Source organism: Mustela nivalis, assembly GCF_964662115.1.
Source record: "Mustela nivalis genome assembly, chromosome: 5".
Taxonomy (NCBI): domain Eukaryota; kingdom Metazoa; phylum Chordata; class Mammalia; order Carnivora; family Mustelidae; genus Mustela; species Mustela nivalis.
The window spans coordinates 105,491,469-105,508,170 of record NC_139024.1 but is presented as its reverse complement, the minus strand read 5'-3'; the positions used below and the strand labels follow the sequence as shown (position 1 = coordinate 105,508,170).

The following is a 16,702-nucleotide window of genomic DNA, read 5'->3' as shown; positions in this document are numbered from 1 at the left end:
CAAACCATCTATGTGCTGACATATCCAGCAGTCCTTGAATGAAATCAGAGTAATTTTTAACCTTAATATGTCAGGTTACCCTGCATAGCCCACTGAGCTCACTGAGATGTACAAGGACATCCAGATGACAGGAAGCTTCAAATCTTTACAAGATATTTTCCCAGGGAAATTCATATCTTTTATTTCTCACTTTTTATTGCAGTTTGTTCTCTAAACTTTATATCACTCAAATTAACATGTCTTTATCTTTAACAACTTTGGAATTTAAAGAATGAATTTTGTGTTATAGTATGTGTCCTCAATATTGTGAAGTGGAAGTTGTTTTTTTTTTTTAATAGTAGGAAAATAAAAATATAAATTTGATTATTACAGTTTGGAGACATTCTAATAATGGATAGATTTTAATGGCTTTTTAAAAGCCATTGGTCCCCTTTAAATGTTTATTACTCATCCACTTATTTACAGGCATAATATAGATAAATGATATTAAATATAAGTAATTTTATAGAATAAAATTTATTGCTTTGCTTAATAAAATTTAATACTATTTAGCTCTTCTGTGCGATAGTATGAGTTTCAAATTATTTATCCAAAATCAAAGTGGACTCAACTTTCATTGCTCTAAGAAAAATGAAAGACATATTTTGCCCCAAATTTGCACAACTATGAGGTAATGAGTCCCTATTCCAGTCTTCAGTCCAGGTCCAATATGCTTATCATTAGAATTGTTCATATATGTATATGTATTTTTCAAATTATTTATTTATTTTTTAAGTAGGCTCCATGCCCAGCATGGAGCCCAACATAGAGCTTGAACTCACCACCTTGAGATCAAGACCTGAGCTGAGATCAAGAGTCAGACACTTAGCTGACTGAGCCACTCAGGTGCCCCAGCCATTAGAATTGTTCTTGACCAGATGATCTTTCAGTAATATAATGTGTTTCTGTTAAACCACTGGAATTTTCATGATATGTAGTAGTTTCAAAATGGATCTGCAGAAAATGAACTCTGTATTTCATGTGTTTGTTTTTCAGCTTTCCATTAATGCTACTTCCAGGATGGTTACAACCCCTAGCAGTCTTCTTATCCTGATTTTTCTGGCTCTTCACTTTTTTGGCTTGTAACCTTCTTCCCCTACCCCCCAATAATCTTATAACAAAAAAAGGTATCATCTCTTCTTTTTTTTTTTTTTTCTATACTTAATTCCAAAAGGACTAGCAGTGGCTTAAAAATGTCACACAGTACAAATAAGTGAGGAAACATGACATATGTATATACTTTATGCCTTGACTTATTATAAAATGATGAATTTCCATGTCAGTAAAATTAATACTAAAGTGTCAGTGGCCAGTAAGCCTTTTAGAGTTTCCTAGAAGTAGCTGTTTTCAAAATATATTCTCTAACCTGTTACACCTGAGGGAAATGTTTTTTAATGCAAGAACCACTTCCATCAGTGCAAATTAAAGACTGCTCTGTGTTTGTGTGTGTGTGTGTATGTGTGTGTATACACATTGATGGGAGGGGGAAATTTTCTCCTATCCCTCTTGATTCTTTCAGCTGGTCTTATAATTAAATTGATGCAAGGCAGATTAACAAGAGAAAAAACAAATTTAATTTCATATATACAAAAGTCAGGTATATATATATATATATATATATATATATATATATATATATAATCCCAGAAAGGGCCATAGCAAGGTATTTATGTACCTTTTATTTTATTTTATTTATTTATCTTTAAAGATTTTATTTATTTATTTGAGAGAGAGCATGGGGGAGGAGAAGGTCAGAGAGAGAAGCAGACTCCCCGTGGAGCTGGGAGCCCAATGCGGGACTCGATCCCAGGACTCCAGGATCATGACCTGAGCCGAAGGCAGGTTTCCAACCAACTGAGCCACCCAGGCATCCCTTTATGTACCTTTTAGACAAGAAGCAATACATTTGTGAAGAACTGACAAGACAAAGAAACTTAGGCTTGGGTACTAATTATTGAAGAAACTAAACAGTTTATTTCCATAGGCTCCTTGGCCCTCAGTTTTCTGACTTTGGTATGTCTCTCTATCTCCTTGTGCAGGGAAGTTACCTTTAACATTGGAGATTTATTTCCTCCTTTCAGTGGGGCAGAGAAGGTCAGAGTGTCCTACTTACACCAGCTGTTTCTCAAATAACTTTAATTCAAAATAATCAGTATGCCACTCTGGCATATTTTTGGGAAGCCTGCTCTGAGCACTCCATATATATATATATGTGTGTGTATGTGTGTGTGTGTGTACATATATAATTCATTTATATTTGTGTATATATATGTGTATGTGTATAAGATCACATTTTCTATGTATTTTTTAACTTGCATGGTCTCCCTTTTATCTATGTATCTATGTCCCACAATTTTGGGGAGCATGATTTTTCTTTTGTACTTTTCCCTGTGGCCAGCTGCTAGTTAATAGCAGAAATGTCTTGAACCTCTAACAGTATTGAAAGACCAGATGAAGAGTTGACAGTTAAATTTAACCAAAAACTTATGGCTAGGATTAAGATGAGATATGGATAATCACCATTAACACCTCTATTTATCTTATTATCTATCAGTAAAATCTGAGTATCAAAAAGAATTAAAGCTGATAACTGCCAAGACAGATTGAGGGGGATAATTAGACTACAGGCATTACTGAAGTAATATGATAGGTTGTAAGAAAAAAAAAGTACACAAAAAAGAATATTTAGTAAGTAAATATATTTATGATTCTGTTTACGTATGAGTGAAGAATTAACTATTTAATTTCTCAAGCATAGGGCAAATACTTTTGAAATGTTGCGCCAAATAAACAGCAATATATCTAGAAAATTAAAAGGGGGTTTTCAAGTTTTATTAATTATAATATAAATTATTAAGAGATCACTTTGGTTATGTTACATAAAGGATAGTACTGGTAATAACATTTGTATTTCATTTTACTGGAAATTAACAAAACATACACACCAACAATTAGTTTTTAGAACTTGTTAAATCAGTTCTGTATTCCCAAATGTATCATGGGCAACCGTTGTAATCTAAATCTGATGGCTTCTGATGAATATACAATGTGACATGACTATGTAATTTTTATCCATACTTAGGGCTCTAGAGTTCTATTATGATGATGTACACTAGCAGATAAAAGTTACTTTTTAAAATTGTAAGTATTTTATTTATTTATTTAATCTAGAAAGAGAGAGAGAGTGAACAGGGAGAGGGAGAAAGAGAATCTCAAGGAGACTTCACGTGAGCACAGAGCATGATGTGGGGCTTGATCTCACAACCCTAAGATTGTGACCTGAGATGACACGAAGTGTCAGAAACTTAACCGACTGAGCTCCCCCAAGCCCCCAAAGTTACTTATTCAACATAAAAACTTATATGTTTATAGGATTGTTGTTACTAATCTTATGTATAGAAAATTAAGTTGTCAGAATCATAAGAAAAAATAAATACAAGGACACCTAGATCCATCCTAAATTTGCATGAGAGTCTTTCAGGAGACTGATGGAGCCCTGGAGCAACAGAAAAATGCTGAGTCTCTCCTTATGTTTTCTCATAAATTGATTGATTGATGGGATGAGAAGTATAAGTGGTAAAAAATGTTTCCCAGTGCTACACAGTCTCATCTCCCTGTGGAAAGTTATTTTCCTCATCAAATTATGTTTTAAGTAGTGGGTAGATTTCCTATAAAATAGGAATACCTGTAAAACCCCATAAAGCAAAATTCCTAAAATATTAAATAGCAAGAGAAGGAAAAATTGCACATCATCTCAAAGATTAAATGTAACTCAATTTCAGAGTAGTTTTATTGTAAACTAGCTAAGAGTGCTCTCTCTATATAATATGATATAATATAATATAATATAATATAATATAACATATATTAGAGAAAGTGAGAGAGCATGAGAGCGAGCAGAGGGGAGGGGCAGGAGAGGGAGAGAGAGAGTCTTAAGCAGGCTCCATGCCGAGCCCGAACCAAAAATCAGGAGTCGGACATTTAACCAACCAAGCCACCTGGGTGCCCCTATAAATTATTTTTTAGAAGCAATACTCAAAAATGAGATTATAAGCACTTTGGAGCCCATTGGGACACTGTCTGTACATTTCCTGGTGCTAATTGTTAAACTACATTCACTATTCTCTCACATTACAAAGAATGTAAGAATTCAGTATAGGGATCTACATGGGATCTCTTACAAATGAGTTTTTTTTTTTTAATTGCAAAAACTATATGTTTAAAATAACTGGATAAGCAGTCTTGTTCACACAGAATAAAATTGGTGTTAAAGAACATGTACTTTGATGAAAGAAGCCAATTTCTGAGCTCTACAAACTTTGGTCAAATTACCTTCCCTAAGCTTTAGTATCTTAGATAAACATATAGGGCTTATAAGAACATTGGCCTTTCATGTTTCCCAGACTCAGATGAGAGAATCAAATTAGATGATGCATGTAAAAGGTTCTATGTGAAGAATGGAGTATAATATACATTATCATTATTAGTCAAAGTTACATCTTTAGTTTTTGTTTTGTTTTTTAATTTTTAATTTTTTATAAACTTATATTTTTATCCCCCTGGGTACAGGTATGAGAATAGCCAGGTTTACACACTTCACAGCACTCACCATAGCACATACCTCCCCAATGTCCATAACCCCACCCCCCTTCTCCTAACCCCCCTCCCCCCAGCAACCCTCGGTTTGTTTTGTGAGATTAAGAGTCACTTATGGTTTGTCCCTCCCAATGCCTTCTTGTTTCATTTATTCCTCTCCTACCCTTTAACCCCCCATGTTGCCTCTCCACTTCCTTGTATCAGGGAGATCATATGATAGTTGTCTTTCTCCGCTTGACTTATTTCGCTAAGCATGATACCCTCTAGTTCCATCCACGTCGTTGCAAATGGGAAGATTTCATTTCTTTTAATAGCTGCATAATATTCCATTGTGTATATATACCACATCTTCTTTATCCATTCATCTGTTGATGGACATCTAAGTTCTTTCCATAGTTTGGCTATTGTGGACATTGCTGCTATAAGCATTCGGGTGCACGTGCCCCTTTGGATCACTACGTTTGTATCTTTAGGGTAAATACCCAGTAGTGCTATTGCTGGGTCATAGGGTAGATCTATTTTCAACGTTTTGAGGAACCTCCAAGTTGTTTTCAAGAGTGGTTGCACCAGCTTGCATTCCCACGAACAGTGTAGGAGGGTTCCCCTTTCTCTGCATCCTCGCCAGCATCTGTCGTTTCCTGACTTGTTAATTTTAGCCATTCTGACTGGCATGAGGTGATATCTCATTGTGGTTTTGATTTGTATTTCCCTGATGCCAAGTAATATGGAGCACTTTTTCATGTGTCTGTTGGCCATCTAGATGTCTTCTTTGCAGAAGTGTCTGTTCATGTCATGTCTTCTGCCCATTTCTTGATTGGATTATTTGTTCTTTGGGTGTTGAGGTTGCTAAGTTCTTATAGATTTTGGACACTAGCCCTTTATCTGATATGTTGTTTACAAATGTCTTCTCCCATTCTGTCAGTTGTCTTTTGGTTTTGTTAACTGTTTCCCTTGCTGTGCAAAAGCTTTTGATCTTGATAAAATCCCAATAGTTTATTTTTGCCCTTGCTTCCCTTGCCTTTGGTGATGTTCCTAGGAAGATGTTGCTGCGGCTGAGGTCAAAGAGGTTGCTGCCTGTGTTCTCCTCAAGGATTTTGATGGATTCCTTTCTCACATTGAGGTCCTTCATCCATTTTGAGTCTATTTTTGTGTGTGCTGTAAGGAAATGGTCCAATTTCATTTTTCTGCATATGGCCATCCAATTTTCCCAACACCATTTATTGAAGAGGCTGTCTTTTTTCCATTGGACATTCTTTCCTGCTTTGTCAACGATTAGTTGACCATAGAGTTGAGGGTCTATTTCTGGGCTCTCTATTCTGTTCCATTGATCTATGTGTCTGTTTTTGTGCCAGTACCACGCTATCTTGATGATGACAGCTTTGTAATAGAGCTTGAAGTCTGGAATTATGATGACACCAACTTTGGCTTTCTTTTTCAATATCCCTTTGGCTATTCGAGGTCTTTTCTGGTTCCATATAAATTTTAGAATTATTTGTTCCATTTCTTTGAAAAAGATGGATGGTACTTTGATAGGAATTGCATTAAATCTGTAGATTGCTTTAGGTAGCATAGACATTTTCACAATATTTGTTCTTCCAATCCAGGAGCATGGAACACTCTTCCATTTCTTTGTGTCTTCCTCAGTTTCTTTCATGAGTACTTTATAGTTTTCTGAGTATAAATTCTTTGCCTCTTTGGTTAGGTTTATTCCTAGGTATCTTATGGTTTGGGGTACAATTGTAAATGGGATTGACTCCTTAATTTCTCTTTCTTCTGTCTTGTTGTTGGTGTAGAGAAATGCAACTGATTTCTGTGCATTGATTTTATATCCTGACATTTTACTGAATTTCTGTACAAGTTCTAGCAGTTTTGGAGTGGAGTCTTTTGGGTTTTCCACATATAGTATCCTATCATCTGCGAAGAGTGATAGTTTGACTTCTTCTTTGCCGATTTGGATGCCTTTAATTTCCTTTTGTTGTCTGATTGCTGAGGCTAGGACCTCTAGTACTATGTTGAATAGCAGTGGTGATAATGGACATCCCTGCCATGTTCCTGACCTTAGCGGAAAAGCTTTCAGTTTTTCTCCTTTGAGAATGATATTTGCAGTGGGTTTTTCATTGATGGCTTTGATAATATTGAGGTATGTGCCCTCTATCCCTACACTTTGAAGAGTTTTGATCAGGAAGGGATGTTGTACTTTGTCAAATGCTTTTTCAGCATCTATTGAGAGTATCATATGGTTCTTGTTCTTTCTTTTATTGATGTGTTGTATCACATTGATTGATTTGCAGATGTTGAACCAACCTTGCAGCCCTGGAATAAATCCCACTTGGTCGTGGTGAATATTCCTTTTAATGTACTGTTGAATCCTATTGGCTAGTATTTTGGTGAGAATTTTCACATCTATGTTCATCAAGGATATTGCTCTGTAGTTCTCTTTTTTGATGGGATCATTGTCTGGTTTTGGGATCAAGGTGATGCTGGCCTCATAAAATGAGTTTGGAAGTTTTCCTTCCATTTCTATTTTTTGGAACAGTTTCAGGAGAATAGGAATTAGTTCTTCTTTAAATGTTTGGTAGAATTCCCCTGTGAAGCCGTCTGGCCCTGGGCTTTTGTTTGTTTGGAGATTTTTAATGACTGTTTCAATCTCCTTACTGGTTATGGGCCTGTTCAGGCTTTCTATTTCTTCCTGATTCAGTTGTGGTAGTTTATATTTCTCTAGGAATGCATCCATTTCTTCCAGATTGTCAAATTTGTTGGCGTAGAGTTGCTCATAGTATGTTCTTATAATGTTCTGTATTGCTTTGGTGTTAGTTGTGATCTCTCCTCTTCCATTCATGATTTTATTTATTTGGGTCCTTTCCCTTTTATTTTTGATAAGTCTGGCCAGGGGTTTACAATTTTATTAATTCTTTCAAAGAACCAGCTCCTAGTTCGTTGATTTATTCTATTGTTTTTTGGTTTCTATTTCATTGATTTCTGCTCTGATCTTTATGATTTCTCTTCTCCTGCTGGGTTTAGGGTTTCTTTCTTGTTCTTTCTCCAGCTCCTTTAAGTGTTGGGTTAGGTTGTGTACCTGAGACCTTTCTTGTTTCTTGAGAAAGGCTTGTACCCCTATTATTTTCCTCTCAGGACAACCTTTGCTGTGTCCCACAGATTTTGAACAGTTGTGTTTTCATTTTCATTTGTTTCCATGAATTTTTTCGATCCTTAATTTCCTGGTTGACCCATTCATTCTTTAGAAGGATGCTGTTTAGTCTCCATGTATTTGGGTTCTTTCCAAATTTCCTCTTGTAATTGAGTTCTACCTTCAGAGCATTGTGATCTGAAAATATGCAGGGAATGATCCCCGTCTTTTGATAGTGGTTGAGACCTGATTTAGGACCGAGGATGTGATCTATTCTGGAGAATGTTCCTTGTACACTAGAGAAGAATGTGTATTCTCTTGCTTTGGGATGAAATGTTCTGAATATATCTGTGATGTCCATCTGGTCCAGTCTGTCATTTAAGACCTTTATTTCCTTGTTGATCTTTTGCTTGGATGATCTGTCCATTTCAGGGAGGGGAGTGTTAAAGTCCCCTACTATTATTGTATTATTGTTGATGTGTTTCTTTGATTTTGTTATTAATTGGTTTATATAGTTGGCTGCTCTCACGTTGGGGGCATAGATATTTAAAATTGTTAGATCTTCTTGTTGGACAGACCCTTTAAGTATGATATAGTATCCTTCCTCATCTCTTATTATAGTCTTTGACTTAAAATCTAATTGATCTGATATAAGGATTGCCACTCCTGCTTTCTTCTGATGTCCATTAGCATGGTAAATTATTTTCCACCCCCTCATTTTAAATCTGGAGGTGTCTTTGGGTTTAAATTCAGTTTCTTGGAGGCAACATATAGATGGGTTTTGTTTTTTATCCATTCTGATACCCTGTGTCTTTTGATTGGGGCATTTAGCCCATTAGTATTCAGGGTAACTATTGAGAGATATGAATTTAGTGCCACTGTATTGCCTATAAGGTGACTGTTACTGTATATTGTCTCTGTTCCTTTCTGATCTACTACTTTTTTAGGCTCTCTCTTTGCTTAGAGGACCCCTTTCAATATTTCCTGTAGAGCTGGTTTGGTGTTTGCAAATTCTTTCAGTTTTTGTTTGTTCTGGAAGCTTTTAATCTCTCCTTCTATTTTCAATGATAGCCTAGCTGGATATAGTATTCTTGGCTGCACATTTTTCTCATTTAGTGCTCTGACTATATCATGCCAGCTCTTTCTGGCCTTCCAGGTCTCTGTGGACAAGTCTGCTGCCAATCTAATATTTTTACCATTGTATGTTACAGGCTGCTTTCAGGATTTACTCTTTGTCACTAAGACTTGTAAATTTTACTATTAGGTGACGGGGTGTGGACCTATTCTTATTGATGTTGAGGGGGGTTCTCTGCACCTCCTGGGTTTTGATGCTTGTTCCCTTTGGCATATTAGGGAAATCTTCCCCAATAATTCTCTCCAGTATACCTTCTGCTCCCCTCTCTCTTTCTTCTTCTGGAACCCCAATTATTCTAATGTTGCTTCATCTTATGGTGTCACTTATCTCTCGAATTCTCCCCTCATGGTCCAGTAGCTGTTTGTCCCTCTTTTGCTCAGCTTCTTTATTCACTGTCATTTGGTCTTCTATATCGCTTAATTCTTTCTTCTTCCTCATTTATATGTAGGCAGTGAGAGCCTCATTTATATTATAGCAGTGAGAGCCTCCATTTTTGATTGCACCTCATTAATAGCTTTTTTTATTCAACTTGGTTAGATTTTAGTTCTTTTATTTCTCCCGAAAGGGCTTTTGTATCTCCTGAGAGGGTTTCTCTAATATCTTCCATGCCTTTTTTGAGCCCAGCTAGAGTTGAGAAACATCATTCTGAACTCTAGATCTGACATATTACCAATGTCTGTATTGATTAGGTCCCCAGCCTTCGGTACTGCCTCTTGTTCTTTTTTTTGTAGTGAATTTTTTCGCCTTGTTTTGTCCAGATAAGAGTATATGAAGGAGCAAGTAAAATATTAAAAGGTTGGCAACAACCCCAGGAAAATATGCTTTAACCAAATCAGAAGAGATCCCATATCGTGAGGGGGGGGGAGAAAGGGGATAAAGAGGTTCAGAATGAAAAAAAAAAAAAAAGCAAAAATAGAAACAATTAAAAAACAAAAATGAATAAAGAAAAAGTATAAAAAAGAAAAAAATAGATAATAGATAACCTAGTTAAAAAAAGTTAAAAAAGAAAAGCCTAAAAGTTAAAAAAAATTTAGCAGAAGAAGAGAAAAAAAATTGAAAAATTGAAAAATTGAAAAAGAAAAAAAATTAAATTAACTGCTAGACTAAAGAATCATGGGGAGAAAGCCATGACTTCCGTGTTTTGCTTTCTTCTCTGGAATTCTGCTGCTCTCCTTGGTATTGAACCACACTCCTTGGTAGGTGAACTTGGTCTTGGCTGGATTTCTTGTTGATCTTCTGGGGGAGGGGCCTGTTGTAGTGATTCTCAAGCGTCTTGGCCCCAGGCGGAATTGCATCACCCTTACCAGGGGCCGGGTTGAATAATCCGCTTGGGTTTGCTTTAGGGAGCTTTTGTTCCCTGAGTGCTTACCATAGAGTTCTGGAGGACGGATTAAAAATGGCGACCTCCTGGTCTGGCGTGTAGGAGCTGAGAGGCCGGGGCCCCACTCCTCAGTGCGCCCTCAGAGAATAGCACCCAATAACTCCTGTCTGCGTGACCTCTGGCCGCGCTCTGAGCTCACCGAGCTGCGACCGGTTAAAGGTAACCCCGAGCTGTGAGCTCACTTTTGGCTCTGTCTCTGTAGCCAGCTTCCCCGTTCTAATACCTGTAAGCTCTACGACATTCAGACACCCTTGATCCTTCACCCCAGTTTAGCCTCTGGAGCGATGTCCCTCAGCGGAACAGACTTTTAAAAGTCCTCATTTTGTGCTCCGTTGCTCCCCCGCTTGCCGGGAGCCGGCCCCTCCGCCTGCAGTCTATCTTCCCGTCGCTTTGGATTCACTTCTCCACCAGTCCTACCTTTCAGAAAGTGGTTGATTTTCTGTTTCTAGAATTGCTGTTCTTCTTCTCTTCGTTCTGCCGTTGGATTTGTAGGTGTTTGCAATCTTTAGATAAGCTATCTAGCTGATCTCCTGCTAGCTGAAGTAGTCTCAGCCTGCTCCTTCTCTGCCATCTTGACTCCTCATCTTTAGTTTTATTCACATTTTTTGCTCTTGTGAACAGGTAAAATAGGTACACTTTTGAATCTCATAGCAGTCCCACTACATTCCACCTTGGAATCCGTAGGGTTCTACCCAGATCTGCTTAATGTGGCAATACCCTGTGCTTCAGACCTTTCTAAATATATGCCTGAGAAAAAAATGTAGAGCATATACATGTAACAGTTATTTTAAAAATAAGTTTTAGTTGCAAAACCTTTATGCTTCATTGTAAGACGTTTCTTTCCCTAAAAACAGTAGTCCACTGTGATCTGCAGTTAGGCTTTCTGTGGTTTCAGTTACCCATGGTCAACTGTGGTCTGGAAGCAAATAATCCTGCTTCTAACATACTGTCAGAAGGCCAGTAGTAGCCAAACACTGTGATACAATGTCTCTGTCATTCATTCACCTCACTCCATCCCATCACATAGGATTTTATCATCTCACATCATCACAGGAAGGATGAGTACAGTACAATGAGATATTTTGAGAGACAGAGGTCACATTCATAAAACTTTTATTATAGTATATTGTTACAATTATTTTATTATTATTGTTCTTAATCTCTGGCTGTACCTAATTGATAAAGTTTGTCATCGGTATGTATATAGAGAGGAAAAATAGCACATATAGGGTTCAGTACTAACTTTTGTTTTAGGCATCGCTGGTGGTCTTGGGACATATCCTCCACAGATAAGGGGAGGACTACCATAAAGACTAGAGCAAACTTTTTATCTAACAATTCCACATATATTATAAAGGAACAACTTTGTTATTGCCATTGTATTGATGAAGCCTTCGGCTCAGATCATGATCTCAGGGTTCTGGGATCAAGCCCCTCATAGGTCTGCTCAGCTGGGAGCCTGCTTCCTACTCTCTCTGCCTCTGCCTGCTGCTCTGCCTACTTGTGATCTCTCTCTCTCTCTGTCAAATAAACAAATAAAATTCTAAAAAAAAGAAAAAGAAAGAAAATGTAAAATGTAAATGTAAAAGCAATTTTAGTTGTTAGCATAGATGCAAATTTCCTAAGCATGAATTCTTGAAAATGAAATTCATGTATGTACACATAGCATAAGCAAATGGGATATATTCTGGGGAATAAAATAAAAATTTAATGTTAGACTATCAAAGTTACAATATAAGCATGTCAATAAGTGAAAACTGATAAAAATAATATTAAGTCCTACTAAAAATTTCAGAAAACTACAGAAGAAAAAATTCCTTAATGAGCTAAATGATGCCACTTTCAGAAGAGCAAAACATCACATTAAAGGTGAAAGATTTAAAAAAACCTTTCCTGAAAAATAAGAAAAAGAATCTCATTATTATTATAGAAGTTGAGTGTTTTTCTGAAAGTCCTGACACTATAATAGGCTAATAAAATAGTTTAAGAATTATGAGCAAAAGAATGAAAAATTTCACTACTCACAAATGATCTAGTATTAAGGGGAATTCAGCAAGGTTGCTCAGTATACAAGTTCATTGCACTTCAATATACCAACATAATTAACTAAATACATAATGTTACAAAAAAACTATTTAAAATAACAACAAATTCCTAAGGTTTTTAGAAGTTAACCTAAGAAAATACGTATATGATCTTTATGAAGAGAAGTTATAAAATTATATTAAAAATGTTTTAGATTCTCTTGTAAAAGGAAAACATATACCATGTCCATGTCTAGGAAGATAAGGTATCACAAATATATCAATTAGTTACAGGTTTTTTTTTAATGAAAACATGGAATTCAAATGAATTACTAATATGGATTTTTATATAATTTAATAGGCTGTTTGCATGTGTAACTGGTTCCAATGTTTATATCAAAAGGCACAAGACAAGCAGTATGCAACACAATCCTGAGAAAGGAGAATATGCAAGATCTGCCCTTTCAAAATCAAGACATAAAACTGTACTAATAAGTCAGCATGTGATTGGCTTGGGGTTGACAATGTGTCCAATGAAGTAGGATAATGATCCTGGAAGCAACCCATGTACAGGAAGGATGATGCATGACAGAACTGGTACTGTCAGATGAGTAAAGCAAGGATGGCTACACTGTAAATTATCCTAGAATAATTGGTGTTGCACATTAAAAGGCAAAAAGAGAAAATAAAGGTGGGAAAGATTCTAAACAGAGTACATATTAAGCAATTCTGTCTTAGGCAGCTGGCAAAAACAAGTATTTTTAAGCAGGAGAGTGTCATGATTTAATTTGTATTCTGAGAGTTACTCCCTATCCTTATGGGTGGCTGTTAAAAGAATTTTCCCTGATGATAATCTATTTCCATTTGCTGGGGAAAGGAAAATATAGTGATTATAGGTGTTGTGTTTCCTTTCAAAAGATTGTTAATTGCTTTCAGAAAAAAATTATTCAATTATTTGACTAGTTCTCCCTAAGCTTTCTTTGCAGTCATCTATTTTCCTAAAATCTGCCTCTGTAGCTCATATTTATCATACATTTCCTTTGGCTAGACTGAGAGGTGTCTACCAATCTTAAACTGAATATTCTGGCTTTTGACTTCAGTATTGTTTCATAAACTTTTTTTTTGCATTATATGATTAATACCTACTCTATAAATTATTGCATCGACTTATAGTCCATGGACTTCAATCTGTGAAAATCCATGAAAGAAACAAATATTTCATAATTTATTTGGAAACATGCTTAGTTTCCACAAAAGCATTTTCAAATGGCACAAAACTTTAAGTTGCCGGGAAAAAACCGACAGCATTTTAAGAAGTATGAGTTTTAACAAAACCTGGCACATAGTAAACAGTGTGTAAATATTAATTTTCTTTTTTGCTCCAGCTTTATTAGTAGATACTAAGCTAATTGAGATGAATTTAAATGGATTGTATAAAGTTGGATTTTAACGTTAATTAAACACAATTTGTAGAACATGGAAGTATAAAGTATTAAACATGTATTTTGTAGTGATAAAATCCAAGCACTTTCTAGAAATAATGAAGAGAACTAAGTCAGCTTCTGTAGCAAATATATGGTTGCTGGCCTGATTGCTGTTAGAACAAAGAATCAAGATTCAGTGTTTCTTAATAAATGGTCTAGTATATATCTTCCTGTATGAATTACATTTGTTATACATACAGACTTTTCTCACCTAATGTTTTGTTTAATAGAAAGTTTTGCATATTTACACCGATCACAAATGTTTACTAATATTTTCTAGATATTACTTCCAAGATACGTGAAATAAATAAAAAGCGTTTTTGCATTTTAGTTGTGAATTATTTAACATTTAGCTAGTAATACATACTTCAGAAAGCAATTCTCTCTCTTTGAACTATTATTCATGGATTACTCTGATATTAACAATAATTTATTAGAAGTAGGGTCAAATAATACATGTCCTTTATTTAAACTATTGAGTCATTTTGGAGTCATTTTCAAACTATGTTTTAAATAAGCTTGGTATTCAGTTTTCTCTGTTAAGATTCCAACTTTCACAGTTAATCTTACATGTAGAATGCTCACCATGAAATAGAGTCTCTTTTTTAAAATCTGTTTAGTAGTTTGTGACCTACTAACCAAGAAGCCAAAAAAAAAAAAAAATCCTATACCTTTAAAAATTATGCATTTTATTAAAAGGAAAATATACTGCTGGAGTAGTGGTTTATAACTTTTCAAAGAATTGAGTATTATACACATGAGTTTTATTTTATTTGTTCTAACTTAAATATTTATATATGCCTCAGAGTCTGTATTATTGTTTACATCTAAAATATATTTATTCTACTAATCTGTTTAAAACCTTTCTTTGTATAGTAGGAGAGGACAGTATTATTGACTTCTGATTTTTCACTAAAACTTCTTTAAAATTTCCTTTACGTTCATGCAGTGGGAATGGCTGTGGGTTACTAAGCACTGGAAAAGCCACATAGTTAGGTGTCAAAAAAATTTTGGCAACTTTCCACCTAGCAACAATTAAATTTTAAGTACTTTTTTGTGTGTATGGCTAGACCCATATACTCCATATGTGCTGTTAGAAGTGAAGGCAAGAACTTCTCAGGAGAGGCAGCTGCAGGAAATTGGAAATGAAAGAGTTCTAGCTTGGAGATGTCAGAGAGTACTTTGAGTCTTTGAATCTGACAGTCAACTACTATTAGCCAGGAAATAAGACATGAATCTGGTGAGATACTGGGATTTGATTTTGAAGTATTCTTCCAAGCAGAATACCAATTTTTTCACTATGAACCACTTCCTGCAGGTCTCAGTGGAAACTCACCCCATCCTTCCCACTGGAAAACTTGATCAGTGACCAGTTCTAGCCACTTAATTGCTAGGAAAGGTTCATTCTACACTTGGGAAAATTCTTTTCTTTCTTGAAAAATATAGGAAACTGAGTGCTTGGACTCAACTGTGGAAGTAGGTAATTTAAAACTACCACTTCCCACATACTAGAATCAGAAGAAAACAAGTCTGAGATTAGAACTTCCCATGTGACTAGCAGAAAGGATAAAAAGAGGAAATCTAGGACTCTTATGAGGAACAAGCTGAGCTTTTTAGAGTCCATCTGAAAATCCACCTTATCCTTGAACTTGCTTTTACTTAAGCCACTGAATTTCTTTATTGCTGAAGCTACTTTGAATTGGGCTTTCTGTATATGTATCAGAAGCATACAGACTCATTCATGGGTATAATTATGATATGAGGACATACAAATCAGATAAAGATTCTTCTGTTTGTAAAAATGAAGACTGAAAGGAACTTAACGATTTAATTCTAGATAATGAAAAATGTGTGGCATTATTATTTTACTCCAGCCCATCATTACTGGAAATGATCTGTACAATTAATCTTTCTTCACAAAACTGTTGGGTGATTACTATCACCACCCTTTTTATTTGACTAAGTCTTTGCTAATAATGTAAAATAAAATCTGTATTCATACTTGTGAAGAGGAAGCACTAGAAGTATGGTCAAATTACTATGAATCTATGTAAAATATTTCCTGGTATTTTTATCTAAACATGACAATTCAATTTTCCAAACACATTTAAACAAAAACAGTTATAGTTTCTATAAGACATAGTAATGTTTCACATGCTTAAGAAAATCAAGAACTTGGGACAGAAGGATGAACCAAACATATATGGCTCTTGACCTCATGTAGCTTACAGATGGATGCATGTGTGGGTTTTTATATAAAGCACTGGTCACATGACAAAACCACTTAAGTTTTAGTTATAAAAATTAGTCCGTAAAAAGACAAAACATGACAAAATTAAGAGTTTTGAGTTTGTTCTTGTTAGTTGGACTGTATCTTTCCAAAGTGCTTAAAAATAAATAGTAGTTTCTTCATTTCACCAATGTTGGGTCTATTCATGTTGTAATATTAATTTTTGTTTGAAAATAGTTTATGCTCTTTCATGTTCTGAACTTTTTTTTTTTTTTTAAAGAATTAATTTATTTGGCAGAGACACAGCTAGAGAGGGAACACAAGCAGGGGGAGTGGGAGAGTGAGAAGCAGCCTTCTTGGTTAACAGGGACCTGCTTCCCCCTTTCCACCCCAACTGCTTGTGAGCAGGACCGTGGGGATCATGACTTGAGCTGAAGGCAGATGTCAATGACTGTGCCACCCAGGTTCCCCTACATTCTGAACTTTAAATCAAATGGATATTTGTCTCCATTCCCAATTCATTCAAATAAATGGCTGAAACTTTTAAAATTTTTAACATGTGAAATTTTATTATACTGTGCATTCAACATCATCATTAAACTCTACAAGGAATAAATATCTGCTTGTTTCACATAACAACTAAAACAGTGAAGATATCAAAAGTGAATGTACTTTGTTAATTATTT

The 16,702-nt window shown here is 35.4% G+C and overlaps 1 protein-coding gene across 1 annotated transcript in view; it reads left to right on the top strand.

The window, feature by feature from the left end:
• The window catches only part of EYS (eyes shut homolog), a gene marked incomplete at its 5' end in the record, with an annotated part of 1,535,590 nt that overhangs the window by 882,204 nt on the left and 636,684 nt on the right, over window positions 1-16,702 (top strand). The window contains 1 exon segment of the mRNA XM_082729457.1: window positions 10,272-10,437. Within this exon segment, the coding sequence (XP_082585583.1) occupies window positions 10,272-10,437 (166 nt within the window).